The sequence below is a fragment of the Meles meles genome, chromosome 12 (genome assembly GCF_922984935.1).
Source record: "Meles meles chromosome 12, mMelMel3.1 paternal haplotype, whole genome shotgun sequence".
Taxonomy (NCBI): Eukaryota; Metazoa; Chordata; class Mammalia; order Carnivora; family Mustelidae; genus Meles; species Meles meles.
This window is the reverse complement of record NC_060077.1, coordinates 4,350,917-4,363,199: the sequence shown is the minus strand read 5'-3', so window position 1 is coordinate 4,363,199 and position 12,283 is coordinate 4,350,917. Positions and strand designations below refer to the sequence as shown.

The following is a 12,283-nucleotide window of genomic DNA, read 5'->3' as shown; positions in this document are numbered from 1 at the left end:
CTTTTCTGGTTTACGCAGTATTTTTAGTCGTTTTCAGTAGGAGGGTCAGTCCACGTAAGCTGTATTAGTAGATATGAAGCCTTTCTTTGTAAAAGTAGTAGTGAAAGTCTTATTGTCTTCATACATTAAGGAAAATATAAATACATGACAAACCGCACTTCTGAGTGTTATTTTTGAAAACCTTTGGGAGGAATTGGCATACGGAAGCCTAGTGAGAACAAAAAGACGAATTTAATTTTTTACTTTGATTTATGATCATCTAGTAGATGGCTGTGACTATTATTATTATAAATAATCAAGAGAGCAAATAAAAGGTTTGTCATGTAATATGTTGTCAGTAGGCTCATGGCACCCATTAATGAATTTGAAAGTTTTTAACAATAAAGCCTGGAAGATAAGAAAATACAGTCTCTGGATAATTGGATTTTTCAGTTAAGCAAAGGCTAATAATAATCCCATTTTGTTTTATATTGGTGTAGATTTTCTTTTCTTTCTTTTTTTTTTTTTTAAGATTTTACTTATTTATTTGACAAAGAGAGATCACAAGTAGGCAGAGAGAGGTGGGGGGTGCAGGCTCCCCGCTGAGCAGAGAGCCCGATGCGGGGTTCGATCCCAGGACCCTGAGATTATGACCTGAGCTGAAGACAGTGGCTTAACCCACTGAGCCACCCAGGTGACCCTAGATTTTCTTTTCTAAAGCATATTCATCTCCCTTTCTGACACAGTAAGGTTGTCAATTGCATTTCTATTCAAGTGCTACTTACCCACCAGTGACATGTATTCATTATAATTGTGAAATACGGGAAGATCCCAAATGCCTAACCATAAGGAGTCATAAAGAAATCCTAGAATAGCTCTGCTCAGTAGCGGGAAAGTAAAGTGTCCTAGAAGGTACTCTAACCAAATCAGGCATATCAGGGAGAAGGAACACAGAGTCATTCTGTTTTGCCAGCTTGAGGCTTAATTAATAATAACCCAAGCACTCTGATTATAAAAGGAGTTCATGCCAGATAGTTCAACGATATATAAGTATTGGGCTTTTCAGCACTCTTTAACAGAACTAGAGTAATTTCTCAAATGTCTCATTTTCTTTATCATCCAGTCTGTAATCAGTAAAAGTAAAAAAGACAATGTTTTTGAAATAAGAATGTTAGAAATAGGGATGCCTGGGTGGCTCAGTCGTTAGGCATCTGCCTTCGGCTCAGGTCATGGTCCCGAGGTCTTGGGATCGAGCCCCATGTAGAGGCTCAGCGGGAAGCCCACTTCTCCCTCTCCCACTCCCCCTGCTTGTGTTCCCACTCTTGCTGTCTCTCTCTTTCTGTCAAATAAATAAATAAAATCTAAAAAAAAAATAAATGTTAGAAATTAGTATCTAAAGATTAAAATGTTTCATATTACCCATTGGTGGCAAGGTATTGAGAAGCAGGCGTATTTGTACTCTGTTGATGGGGATATAAACTGGTGCAATGTTTTGGGGGTGTGGTTTGGCGATACCTGTCAATGTGAATATTCATAACTTTTTTTTTTAAGATTTTATTTATTTATTTGACAGAGCAAGAGAGGGAACAGAAGCAGGGGGAATGGGAGAGGGAAAAGTAGACTTCCCGCTGAGCAGGGAGCCTGATATGAGGCTCGAGCCCAGGTTCCTTGGTTCATAACGTGAGCCAAAGTAAACGCTTAACTCTGCTTAACGATTGCCACCCAGGTGCCCCAATATGCTTACCTTTTACCTAACAATGCCACTTTTAGGAATTTATTCACTTACAAGATATTCTCCCACAAGCACAAAGATGGTTAAGCAAGGATGTTTTCTGCAGCAGTGTTTGTAATAGCAAAGAATTGGAGCACTCTAAATGTTCATAAGTAGGGATTAGTTAAATTATGTTATATTCGCATAACTAAACAGTTGTTAAAAAGGATAAGGTAGATCTATATATTGGCTTGGAAAGATGTAAAATACATGCATATTTGTGGGGCACCTGGGTGGCTCAGTGGGTTAAGCCTCTGCCTTCAGCTCAGGTCGTGATCTCAGGGTCCTGGGATCGAGCCCCGCCCGCATCGGGCTCTCTGCTCAGCAGGGAGCCTGCTTCCTCTTCTCTCTCTGCCTGCCTCTCTGCCTACTTGTGATCTCTCTCTGTGTCAAATAAATAGATAAAATCTTTTTTAAAAAATACATGTGTGTTTGTTTGTTTTTAAAGTAAACTCCATGCCCAGCTTGGAGCCCAGTTCAGGGCTTGATCAAGATCAAGATCAGATCAAGGCCTGAGCTGAGATCAAGAGTTGGATTCTGAACTGACTGAGCCACCCACATGCCCTATAATGTATTTTTTTTTAATATTTTATTTATTTGACAGAAATCACAACTAGGCAGAGAGGCAGGCAGAGAGAGGAGGAAGCAGGCTCCCTGCTGAGCAGAGAGCCCAATGTGGGGCTCGATCCCAGGACCCTGGGATCATGACCTGAGCCGAAGGCAGAGGCTTTAACCCACTGAGCCACCCAGGCGCCCCCATAGGTATTTTTAAAGGCAAAACTTTTGTGATGTTTTAGATATGAATAGACAATTTCTAGGACTCACATGAAATATCTGTAATAGGAATGATATTAAAGATCTCACTGGAGAGTGGCACTGATGACTAGGGACAAATGGGGACTGTAACTCATCTCAGTCCTTCCAATTTCAATTAAATCCTCTATTTTTATTCTGAACATTTGTTACTCTTATTATGGAAACAATTTTTGATTTCAAAAAGCGAAGAACAAATACCTGAACTAAAACTATACCATCTTTCTTATATTCGCCTATGATTACAGATGTCACGCTTTGCCACATTTTTGCCATAGCTGTTACTGGCTGCTTCATCAGCACAGTAGCCAGAATCATCATTCTGAGAAGTCGACTGCGTAAGACCCTGGCATTTTCTACTTTAAGACTGAATTGGGCAGGGCACCTGGGTGGCTCCATTGGTTAAGCATCTGACTCATGATTACTCATGATTTCGGCTCAGGTCTTGATCTCATTGATCATGGGACTGAGCCCTGTACCAGGCTCAACGCTCAGTGGGTAGTGTGCTTGAGATTCTCTCCCTCTGCCCACGTGTGTGTGCTCCCTCTCTCTCAAATAAATAAATAAATCTTTTTTTTAAAAGGTGGGGGGAGAAAGAAAGAAAACTGAATTGTCCCAGTATTACCCCCCTACCACAATCACCAAAAACTGTCTCAGGGCCATGACTGCTGCCCCAAAACTAGAAGTAGGAAAATTTGTATCTGTAGGAGGGATATGGCTTCTGAATATTTGCTGGCTGTTGGATAGCTTTGAAAGGCCACCAGGAGAGCAGAACTAAAGGATATGGCTGCCAAATACTTCTGTGTTTCTCCATATTTTTGAGCTTGACCCACCACCTCCATGATGTTAGCCAAGTCACTTGACGGGCTGTCCCCAGTGGAAACCAGGAAGTGGACTGTGCACACATGGTGTTCTCAGTAGCACCTTGTTTAAAACAAAAAGCAGAAAAACCACTGATCCTTGGGTCTTTTACCATTTCCCACAATTGTCGTAAATTTGTATGCATTGTGCTATTTCTTTCCTTCATTTCCCTAAACTTAGTGATTCAACTCAACCTCACAAGGTCCTGAATGGGAAATAGGGAAAGGGGCATTCCTCTAGACCTGCCCTTTTTATAATAGTATGGAAAAGAGGAGTAGGTCTATATAATCTGGCCAAATGATGCTCAAATTAAACAACTCCCTTAACTTCCATACACACACATATATATGGTAGGATAGGAACTCTAATCCTGATCATCTCACTCAACTTTTTTTCTTTCCATTGTTCTATCCCTCCTCTCGGGAGCTGAACAAGTCCCTTTAGAGAGACCACTTTTGTCCTGGCTAACTCTGCTACTTGAGGAACTTCAAAGATGGTCTGAAGTTCGTTATAGAGCTAGGACTGGCTTTGCAGGCTTCCTCATCCTTTGATCAGAAAGCATCTAGAACATTAAAGTTATGTACGAACTTAGATTATTACTTAATTTATGTGCAGAAATAGCTTTTAATCATTCTGTTAGGTCTAACGATCTGAGCCAAGGTCATCTCTGAAGAAGAAAATAATTTACAATAGCTCTTGCACGTGGGAGTAGGTTTATCACTCTGAGTGATACATCCCCTCCAGCACCATAACAGGCAAATGACTGGCCGCGGGGCTGGAGGTGGCTGTACGCGTGGGAGAGCGCAGCACTGCGAAGCCTAAGACCAAGGCATTGCCACTTTTTCTCAGCCTCTACTTCCTTGTCTGCAAAAGGAGGCTAGCTACTCCTGCATCTTAGGCCTTTTAGATATTCAAATAAGAGATGTAGGTTAAAAGCCTTTGTGAATAGTCCATTCCTGAGCACATCTGAGGAGTTAACATTTAAAGGAAACCCATTAGAGCTTAGTGGTTAAGAGCTCAGACTCCAGAGTCAGACAACCTGATAGGAAGAGACACCATTTTTACTTCTAGGAAGATCACTTTGGGAGGAGACTAGTGTCCAAGAACTTCTCTAATACAGCTTGGGCAACCTGACCGTGGTTGGTGCGTCTCGGGGCCTTGGTTGTTTCACCATCCCTGTCAATATCTGGTGATATTCAGAATAAGGTCAGCCACCTGAATTACCCAGTGCTTTTTGTAAATCTAAACCTATTTGAAACCTTGATTGTCAGTTGAATTCAGTACAGGCAATCAAATTACAGCATTTATTAGAAGGAATTTTCCTTATGAGCCCTAAATTCTATTAAAAGAAATTTCCAGAGTCTTAAATTAAATTTCTTAGCATTTAAGAAGGAGAAAACAAAGAAAAATAGCCTTGCTGACTTGGACTGGTCAAACTGCTAAAGCTTGGGTTAATAGTGGGACAAAGAAAAAGTAAAAACTGTTTTCAAGATACAAAAAGGCAGTACAGGTCTGCCTCAGAGATATGGCCTGTTCGGTTCCAGGCCACCACAAAGAAACTAATACCATATTAAAGTGAGTAAAATAGGGGCACCTGGGTGGCTCAGCGGGTTAAAGCCTCTGCCTTCAGCTCAGGTCATGATCCCAGGGTCCTGGGATCGAGCCCCGCATCGGGCTCTCTGCTTGGCTGGGAGCCTGCTTCCTCCTCTCTCTCTCTCTGCCTGCCTCTCTGCCTACTTGTAATCTCTATCTGTCAAATAAATAAATCTTTAAAAAAAAAAAAGTGAGTAAAATGAATTTTTTGGTTTTCCAGTGCACATAAAAGTTGTGTTTGTCATTTCCTTCATAATCTCTTCCTTTGCATCTGCCACTTGGCTAACGGTGCAAGAGGCCAAGCTTTTGGCCTCTTTTGGCTTTTGATGTGCCTTCCTCACTAAGCTTAATCATTTCCAGCTTTGGATTTAAAGTGATGAGACCTGCAACTCTTCCTTTTACTTGAGCACTTAGAGGCCACTGTAGGGTTATTAACTGGCCTGATGTCAACATTGCTGTGTCTCCGGGAATGGGACGGTCTGAGGAGGGTGAGAGATGGGGGAATGGCCGTCAGGAGAGCAGTGGAGCAGTCAGAACGCACCCAATGTTATTGATTCAGTCTGCGTCTCCTGTGGGCACCCCAAAACAACTACCGTAGTAACATCAAAGATCACAGGTCAATAGTTGTTTTTATCTTCAAGTGCTGTATAAGCAACGGTCCATCTTTGTCCTGGTCCTGCAGATTCAACAAATGTTGCTCCCCTGAACTAGATAGCCATGTAAGAATCTCAGCCTATAGTTCTAATTTTTAAACAGTTACAGTCACAGATCACAGATCGCCAGAAGAAATATAATAATGATGAAAAGTTTGAAATACTGCAAGAACTACCAAAATGCAACACATGAGGCACGAAGGAAGCAAAGGCTGTTGGCAAAATAGCACGGGCACACTGGCTCGATGAAGGTTGCCACAAACCTCCCAATTTGGGAAAAACACAGTCTCTACAAAGAACAGTAAAGTGAAGTGCAGCCAAACAGGGTATGCCTGTATTGGAGTCCTAATCTGGAGACAAGACAACCCAAAGTTTACCATTCTGATGCCATCATTTACTGAGAAGTTGGCAGGTTCCTTCATTTCCCTGAGCCTGTTTCCTCATTAGTAAATTGAGCATGACAGGCACTACTTTGGTTATGATAATTGAGATAATGCATTTAAAGCATTTAACACAATTCTTGGCACATAGTAAGTACTCAGTACATACCACTTACGTTATTTTAGGCAAGGATGACTAACGTGTTTCTAAGTGATTAAGAAAACTAAAAAAGCTGGTGGTGTCTGTAATTAAATTTAGAATAAGGAAGAAGAGGTGGTTTGGTTTTATTTTGTTGTATATGTGTAACTGTTTAAAAATTAGAACTATAGGCTGAGATTCTTACATGGCCATCTAGTTCAGGGGAGCAATATTTGTTGAATCTGCAGGACCAGGACAAAGATGGACCGTTGCTTATACAGCACTTGAAGATAAAAACAACTATTGAGGTGCACCTGGTGGCTAAGTCACCTGAGTGTCTGACTCTTGATTTTAACTCAGGTCATGATCTCAGGGTCATGGGATTGAGCCCTGCGCGGCACCCATGCTTGCCAGGGAGTCTGCTTGGGGCTTCTCTCCCTGCCACTCCCCCTAACCTTCGCATTCTCTCTATAGTAAATAAATACATCTTTAAAAAAAAAAAAAAGCTGGGGGAAAAAAACTATAAAACATGTATCTGTTAATGTGAGAGCCTCACTGAACAGCTAGCCGACCATATCAACATTATTACCATCCCACCTCCTAACCACTTCAGCACACAGTGATCTCTCCCAGGAACTCATAAAGCTTACTGACCCCTTTTCCACCTCAAAAAAGCACTGGAGGCAGTTAATTTAACCTGTCCTGTGGCTCTTGTCTCTACTGCGCAGTGTTCAGGGCCACTGGGAAGCTGGGCTGGGACTCCCGGAGAAGGACTAGAGTTCAAATCTTAGCAAGGAAGCATTCTTTCAAAATACTCTCCTGCATATTCAGGAGAGTCTTTGGTGTTTTGCTGTGTTGCAGCCTTAGAGAATAAATGGCTCAGGGTGGGAAATCAGTGCCTCAGCCAACAGTCCCCAGGAATTTAAAGTTGCATGAGATGTCCTTGAGGACCGAATGGCAAAAATCTTAACAGACATCGAGATGACTGGCTGGCTCAGTTGGTGGAACATGCAACTCTTGATGCCAGGGTTGTGAATTTGAGCCCCATGCTGGGTGTAGAGATTACTTAAAAATAAAATATTTTTAAAAAACATTCTTAACTGGGCTTGGTTGGTTAAGCGTCTGCCTTCAGCTCAGGTCATGATCCTGGGGTCCTGGGATCAGGTCCCACATTGAGTTCCCTGTTGAGTGGGGAGTCTGCTTCTCCCTCTCCCCCTGCCCTCCTCCCATGCTCGTGCTCTCTCTCACATTCTCTCTCTGTCTCTCAAATAATAAAAATCTTTTAAAAATCAAAAATTAAAAAAAAAGAATATTAACAGACATGACAGGGAACTTCAAATAGTGCCCATGTTGAATGGAAATGAGCAATGGAGACAGAGATGATTTACTTGGGCCCTGCTGAGGAAATAAAGAGAAAATAAAGGAATGAGAGAATGTAGATAAAGACATTTCCAAGAGAGAAATAAAGGAGTTTCTGAGCGACTAGGTTTATCTCTTATTCTTTCATGTAAAACACTGAGACTTTCTCTGGGTTTAGTAGATGTTGGCGGAGCTTCTGCAATGTACAGAGTAGTCATGACGGTATCGAACATTTGAGAGCTTACTATTCCTAGGCCTGTTTCCTCTGACTAGCAAAGCGGTCTTTACCAAGACAGACTCGACTGCAGTGGAAGGAGAGATGGGGGTTGGTCTTGTTTGAGCACTAAAGAACACATGGACCGGGGGTGGGAAGCCAGCATCTCATCCTATGCTCCTCACAGAGAAGGAAGTTGCAGAGAGACGCTTGGGAAACAAAAGGCAGGAAAATCTTAACAGACTCCCTTTGCACTGAATCCGCTGAAGCCTCTGAGTCCCCTGAAGGTCTCCTCTGCTTGCAGGCATCAGAAGTTGAGAGACAACTCTCCATGCAAGTCCATGCCCTCAGAGAAGACTTCCGGGAGAAAAACTCCTCAACCAACCAGCACATCATCAGGCTCGAAAGCCTTCAGGCTGAGGTGAGCCGCCCGCGGCGCCACGCTTACAGAGGCAGCGCTTTTCTCAGTGGAGGCGCCCGTGCACTAGGTCTTTCGGATAAGGAGTCCCCTGAGCTGGGAGACAAAACCCTGCTCTATCTAAAATCTCTGAAGAGAGATGTCTCTGTGAGAAACTCAAGGGGGAACACTTGATTCACGCGGCACCGGGGAGCCTCTCGTCTGGAAGAGTAAGGTTGCTCGGAGTTACTGTGAGTGCACGGAAATCATGGACGACCTGCTTTTACTGAATATGTGGATCCGCCCAAGAACATTCTTGCCCACCCTAAACAGACTGTGAGAAAGAGAATTTCCCCTTGCTCCATGCTATTTAGGTCCAGTTCAGTCCACCTTAACGGGGCCTGTGGTGTTCCCATGTACAAAGTGAGGGTAACAGTCGTAGCTCCTCCACAGGGCTGTTGCGTTGGATGAGTTAATGCAGAGAAAGCGCTCCGTGTGGAGGGTGTAAGCCAGAGCACGGCAGGGTCGCTGGCCCTCAGTGGGCCAGAGGAAAAGAAAAAGGAGCACTTAGTGGACAACCCTGTGAGAACCCAGTTGTGGGAGGTGAGAAGAGGGGAGTCCTATCACCAGCCCAAAGGGGGGCTCTTCCCTTCCCCCTCAGTATTCCACCTAATCTGATCCTGATGGCCCCTAAGCGGGTTGTCCAGACAGCAGCCCTTTGGCTAAGTTCCACTTGAAGGCACAGGCCAGGGCCAGATGAATCATACCCTGACTCTGGTTAAGGAATCAGTAGGTGTATTGGGAGAGGGGGAGCGGGCTATGGACATTGGGGAGGGGAGGCGAACCATAAGAGACTATGGACTCTGAAAAACAACCTGAGGGTTTTGAAGGGTCAGGGGTGGGAGGTTGGGGCAACCTGAGGGTTTTGAAGGGTCAGGGGTGGGAGGTTGGGGGAACAGGTGGTGGGTAATGGGGAGGGCACGTTTTGCATGGAGCACTGGGTGTTGTGCAAAAAGAATGAATAATGTTACACTGAAAAAATAAATAAAATGAAAAAAAAAATTAAAAAAAAAAAAAAAAGGGAATCAGTAGGTGTGGTCAGACCCAGAGAACCCCAGATTGCTGCTTCCCTGCTTTGGAAATGACCTGAAGATGTTTTTCCTAAAGTCTGTCAATATCTTCTCTTTCTCCTGCCTGTCCTTCCCTTCCTTTCTCCCTTCCCTTGGAAATACTACTGGTATTGAGCAGCAGGTTCTTGAAGTAAGTAGTTGGTTCTGGTGGGTTTTGGCATGCCTGTCTGTGACCACTCGTGTGCATGACTTGCCGTTAAACTGCTTTTGCCAAGCTCTGACTCCTTCGAGTTGCCTGTTTTCCTCTCCCCTCTGCTTACTATTTTAAGACCCTCGTGACTCAGGGTCATTCCCGGGAATGTTAATTGGCAGGTTTGGTCACAAGTTTCAGAGTCTATGGGCTGGGGTGATGGAGTGCGGACGCCCAGCTTCATCTGGCAGCGCTGCTGCTTCACAAAACCTACGGACGACGTTGGTCAAGCACGCTGCTGCACGTAGCTCTGAGCTTCTAAGGGTCCTTAAGGGGCCAGATTGTCTATCAGAACTGTATCAAATCATTATTCCACTGAGTGGAGCTTGAGAAACAGAGCTTATCCCTGGAAGGAAGATGTAAAGGGCAGAGGGTATTTAAATGAAAATCAACTAGAGTAAGAATTCCTTCACATGGGTAACATGCTTCAGTGTGGGGAATAGTGGCCCCATTCCCAGAAGAGACCTATTCCTGTTTGTGCCTCACCCAGGTATACACTTGAGACAGTATTTTTTTGTTTGGCCAGATACCTGATCTCTCTGGACAAAGACCACGTACTTCCATTTCCCCAGGACAGCACCCTATCTGGTTGATCAGTGGCCAGGGAAGATCTGTGCTCTCTGAACAGAATTCTGGCGTGGACAGCAAGAATAGACAAAAAGCAGAGGGAAAGGTGGATTTCAGAGAACCTCAGACACATTATACATTCATTTTAAAATCTCCCCAGGAAAGGGTCGGAGCTTGGTCCCCTTAATGGATTGTTCTCCAAGCCAAACTGGAGAGAGTGGAGAACATGTTAACCATGTTGGGAGCAAGAAGCTGGTTGAGAGAGAAGTCCCGCAGGGAAATGATAGATGGGAGGAGCCAGGGGGACCTGCATGCAGGTCTTGGGAAGGTTTCCGTGGCCCCTTAGCGGTGCAGTGTTCTTGGGGTGAAGCATCGCTGGCCCGTGGAGTGCTGGCGTAGCTCCTGGGCCGACAGACCTTGAGGCCCGGTGATTTGGCACCTCTTTCCTTTCTGCCTTTGTTTTCTCACTGACATTGAAAAGACTAGACAGACCTTCCTAAAAGAAGATTTATATCTCTTGAGACTGGCTAGATACACAATGTACAAACACACCGGCCTGTTTAATAAAAGGAGTGAAGTTCCTCCTATTCACAAATGACTTGCTCAGGCAAAAAGACACTGAGTAAAATCATTTACTCACTTGTGTCCATGTCCTGTTGCTTCCAGGACACAGGCTGAGGCAGGCACTACTTTGCTTCTGTGCCCTGCCAGTTCCCCCATTAACTTGGAGCACCAGGTCTGAACTGCGACCTCTAGAGCCAGACCCGTTAGCAGGGGGGGAGTCAGAAGAGAGCCGTAAAAGTATGACAAGACAGCCGCTCAGGAGGCTGTTCCAGGCATTTTCCTGTGCCCATGACTTGAGAAGGAAGAATGGAGCTACAGGTTGGGTTCCACTCCCCCATAAATTATGGGGTTGTGGTGAAGTTATGAGCAGGCAAGGTGGAGCCCTTCTCTGTCTTATCTGTGGAATTTCCAGAGCACTGACCTTCCCTTCCTCTGCCTGGCATCCCACATTCCAGCTTCCCAAAGCTCATCTCCCACCCCTTCCCAGACAGGTTTCTAGAAGGGAGGGGCTTTCTTTTTAACTTGGGAGTTCACAGCTGTTCTCTCCGAGATGGGGGCACCGGGCCTCTGGGCTGAGTACTTGGGGAAACACCTGCCTTCATGTTTGGGGCTCGTTCCTCCCTTCCTGCTCGTCAGCCTGGGTGTAACTGCACACCACCCTTGTGACTCTCCACCCTTTCAGATCAAGATGCTGTCGGATCGGAAACGGGAGCTGGAGCACCGTCTCAGTGCCACCTTAGAGGAGAACGACCTGCTCCAGGGGACTGTGGAGGAGCTACAGGACCGGGTGCTGATTCTGGAGAGGCAAGGCCATGACAAAGACCTACAGGTACTGAGGCAGAGAAGCTGTCCTATAAAACCAGGGCCAGATTAAAAGAGCACATAGCTGCCCACCCTTCAGGAAAGCTGATTGGCCAGCACCACCATAGGGATCAGGAGAAGGTAAAGCTGAGGTCTCTCTACTGGCCCTGTTGTCGTTCTCCTTAGGCACCCTTGGCCACAACTTGGCCAGTCTGGCTCTGCTGAAAACAAACACATCGCTACCCGCAGGTCATCCTTCCAATTTGTTCAAGCACTGGCCCCTGGAGCAGTTTCAGTGAGTTCTTTCTGGGCTATTAACATGACTGGAACATGAGGAGTGTCATTCTGCCTCCTAGGGTTTGTGAAATCTCCTAGAGGTTTCAGAGGGAGCCTGTGATTTCCTGTGCGTGGCTCACAGTGCTCTCTGCCGCTGCTTCCCAGGCTGATGCATTTAGCCAGCTTGCACTAAGCAGAAATCATGAAGCTGCCCACTGAACACAGCAAGACTCCCATCCTGCTTCTAACAGTGGCTAGAAAAGGAATAGGCTGACCCTTTGTGAACTTAATTGGCTTCTTTTTCCTTCCTAAAGGAAATCGCTTCATGGCCATATTTGTTCTTATCTGGGACCTGCCATCAGTCCTCAGCTAAATCCCCAGGCTCACACTTGACAGCCCCTTAAACAAAAAGATAATTGCTCCTAGCCACTCCGGAAACAGAGTATGACATTGCTATAAAGGCGGCTTTGCCGGAGTGGCCTAGAAGCACCTGGGGCCAGTGGCTAAGAGCGCACCCCTTCCCTTGGGCACCCTCTGAGTTTGTCAGGCAGTGGGAGAGATTGCAGTGGTGTTGTTCATGTGGGCGTGCTCAGCCA

General features: G+C 45.1%; 1 protein-coding gene across 5 annotated transcripts in view; it reads left to right on the top strand.

Moving 5' to 3' along the window:
• The window catches only part of BICDL1 (BICD family like cargo adaptor 1), a 104,514-nt gene that overhangs the window by 68,999 nt on the left and 23,232 nt on the right, over window positions 1-12,283 (top strand). For 3 of the 5 annotated variants that reach the window (XR_006820994.1, XM_046024330.1, XM_046024327.1), the window contains exons 3-5: window positions 8,067-8,183; window positions 9,408-9,419; window positions 11,293-11,439. Coding sequence is in view for 4 of the 5 variants with exons in the window: in XM_046024330.1 (XP_045880286.1) it covers window positions 8,067-8,183; window positions 9,408-9,419; window positions 11,293-11,439 (276 nt within the window). In the remaining variant the exon portion in view is untranslated. The remainder of the gene's footprint in view (window positions 1-8,066; window positions 8,184-9,407; window positions 9,420-11,292; window positions 11,440-12,283) is intronic. The other 2 variants (XM_046024331.1, XM_046024328.1) reach the window with 1 other exon arrangement.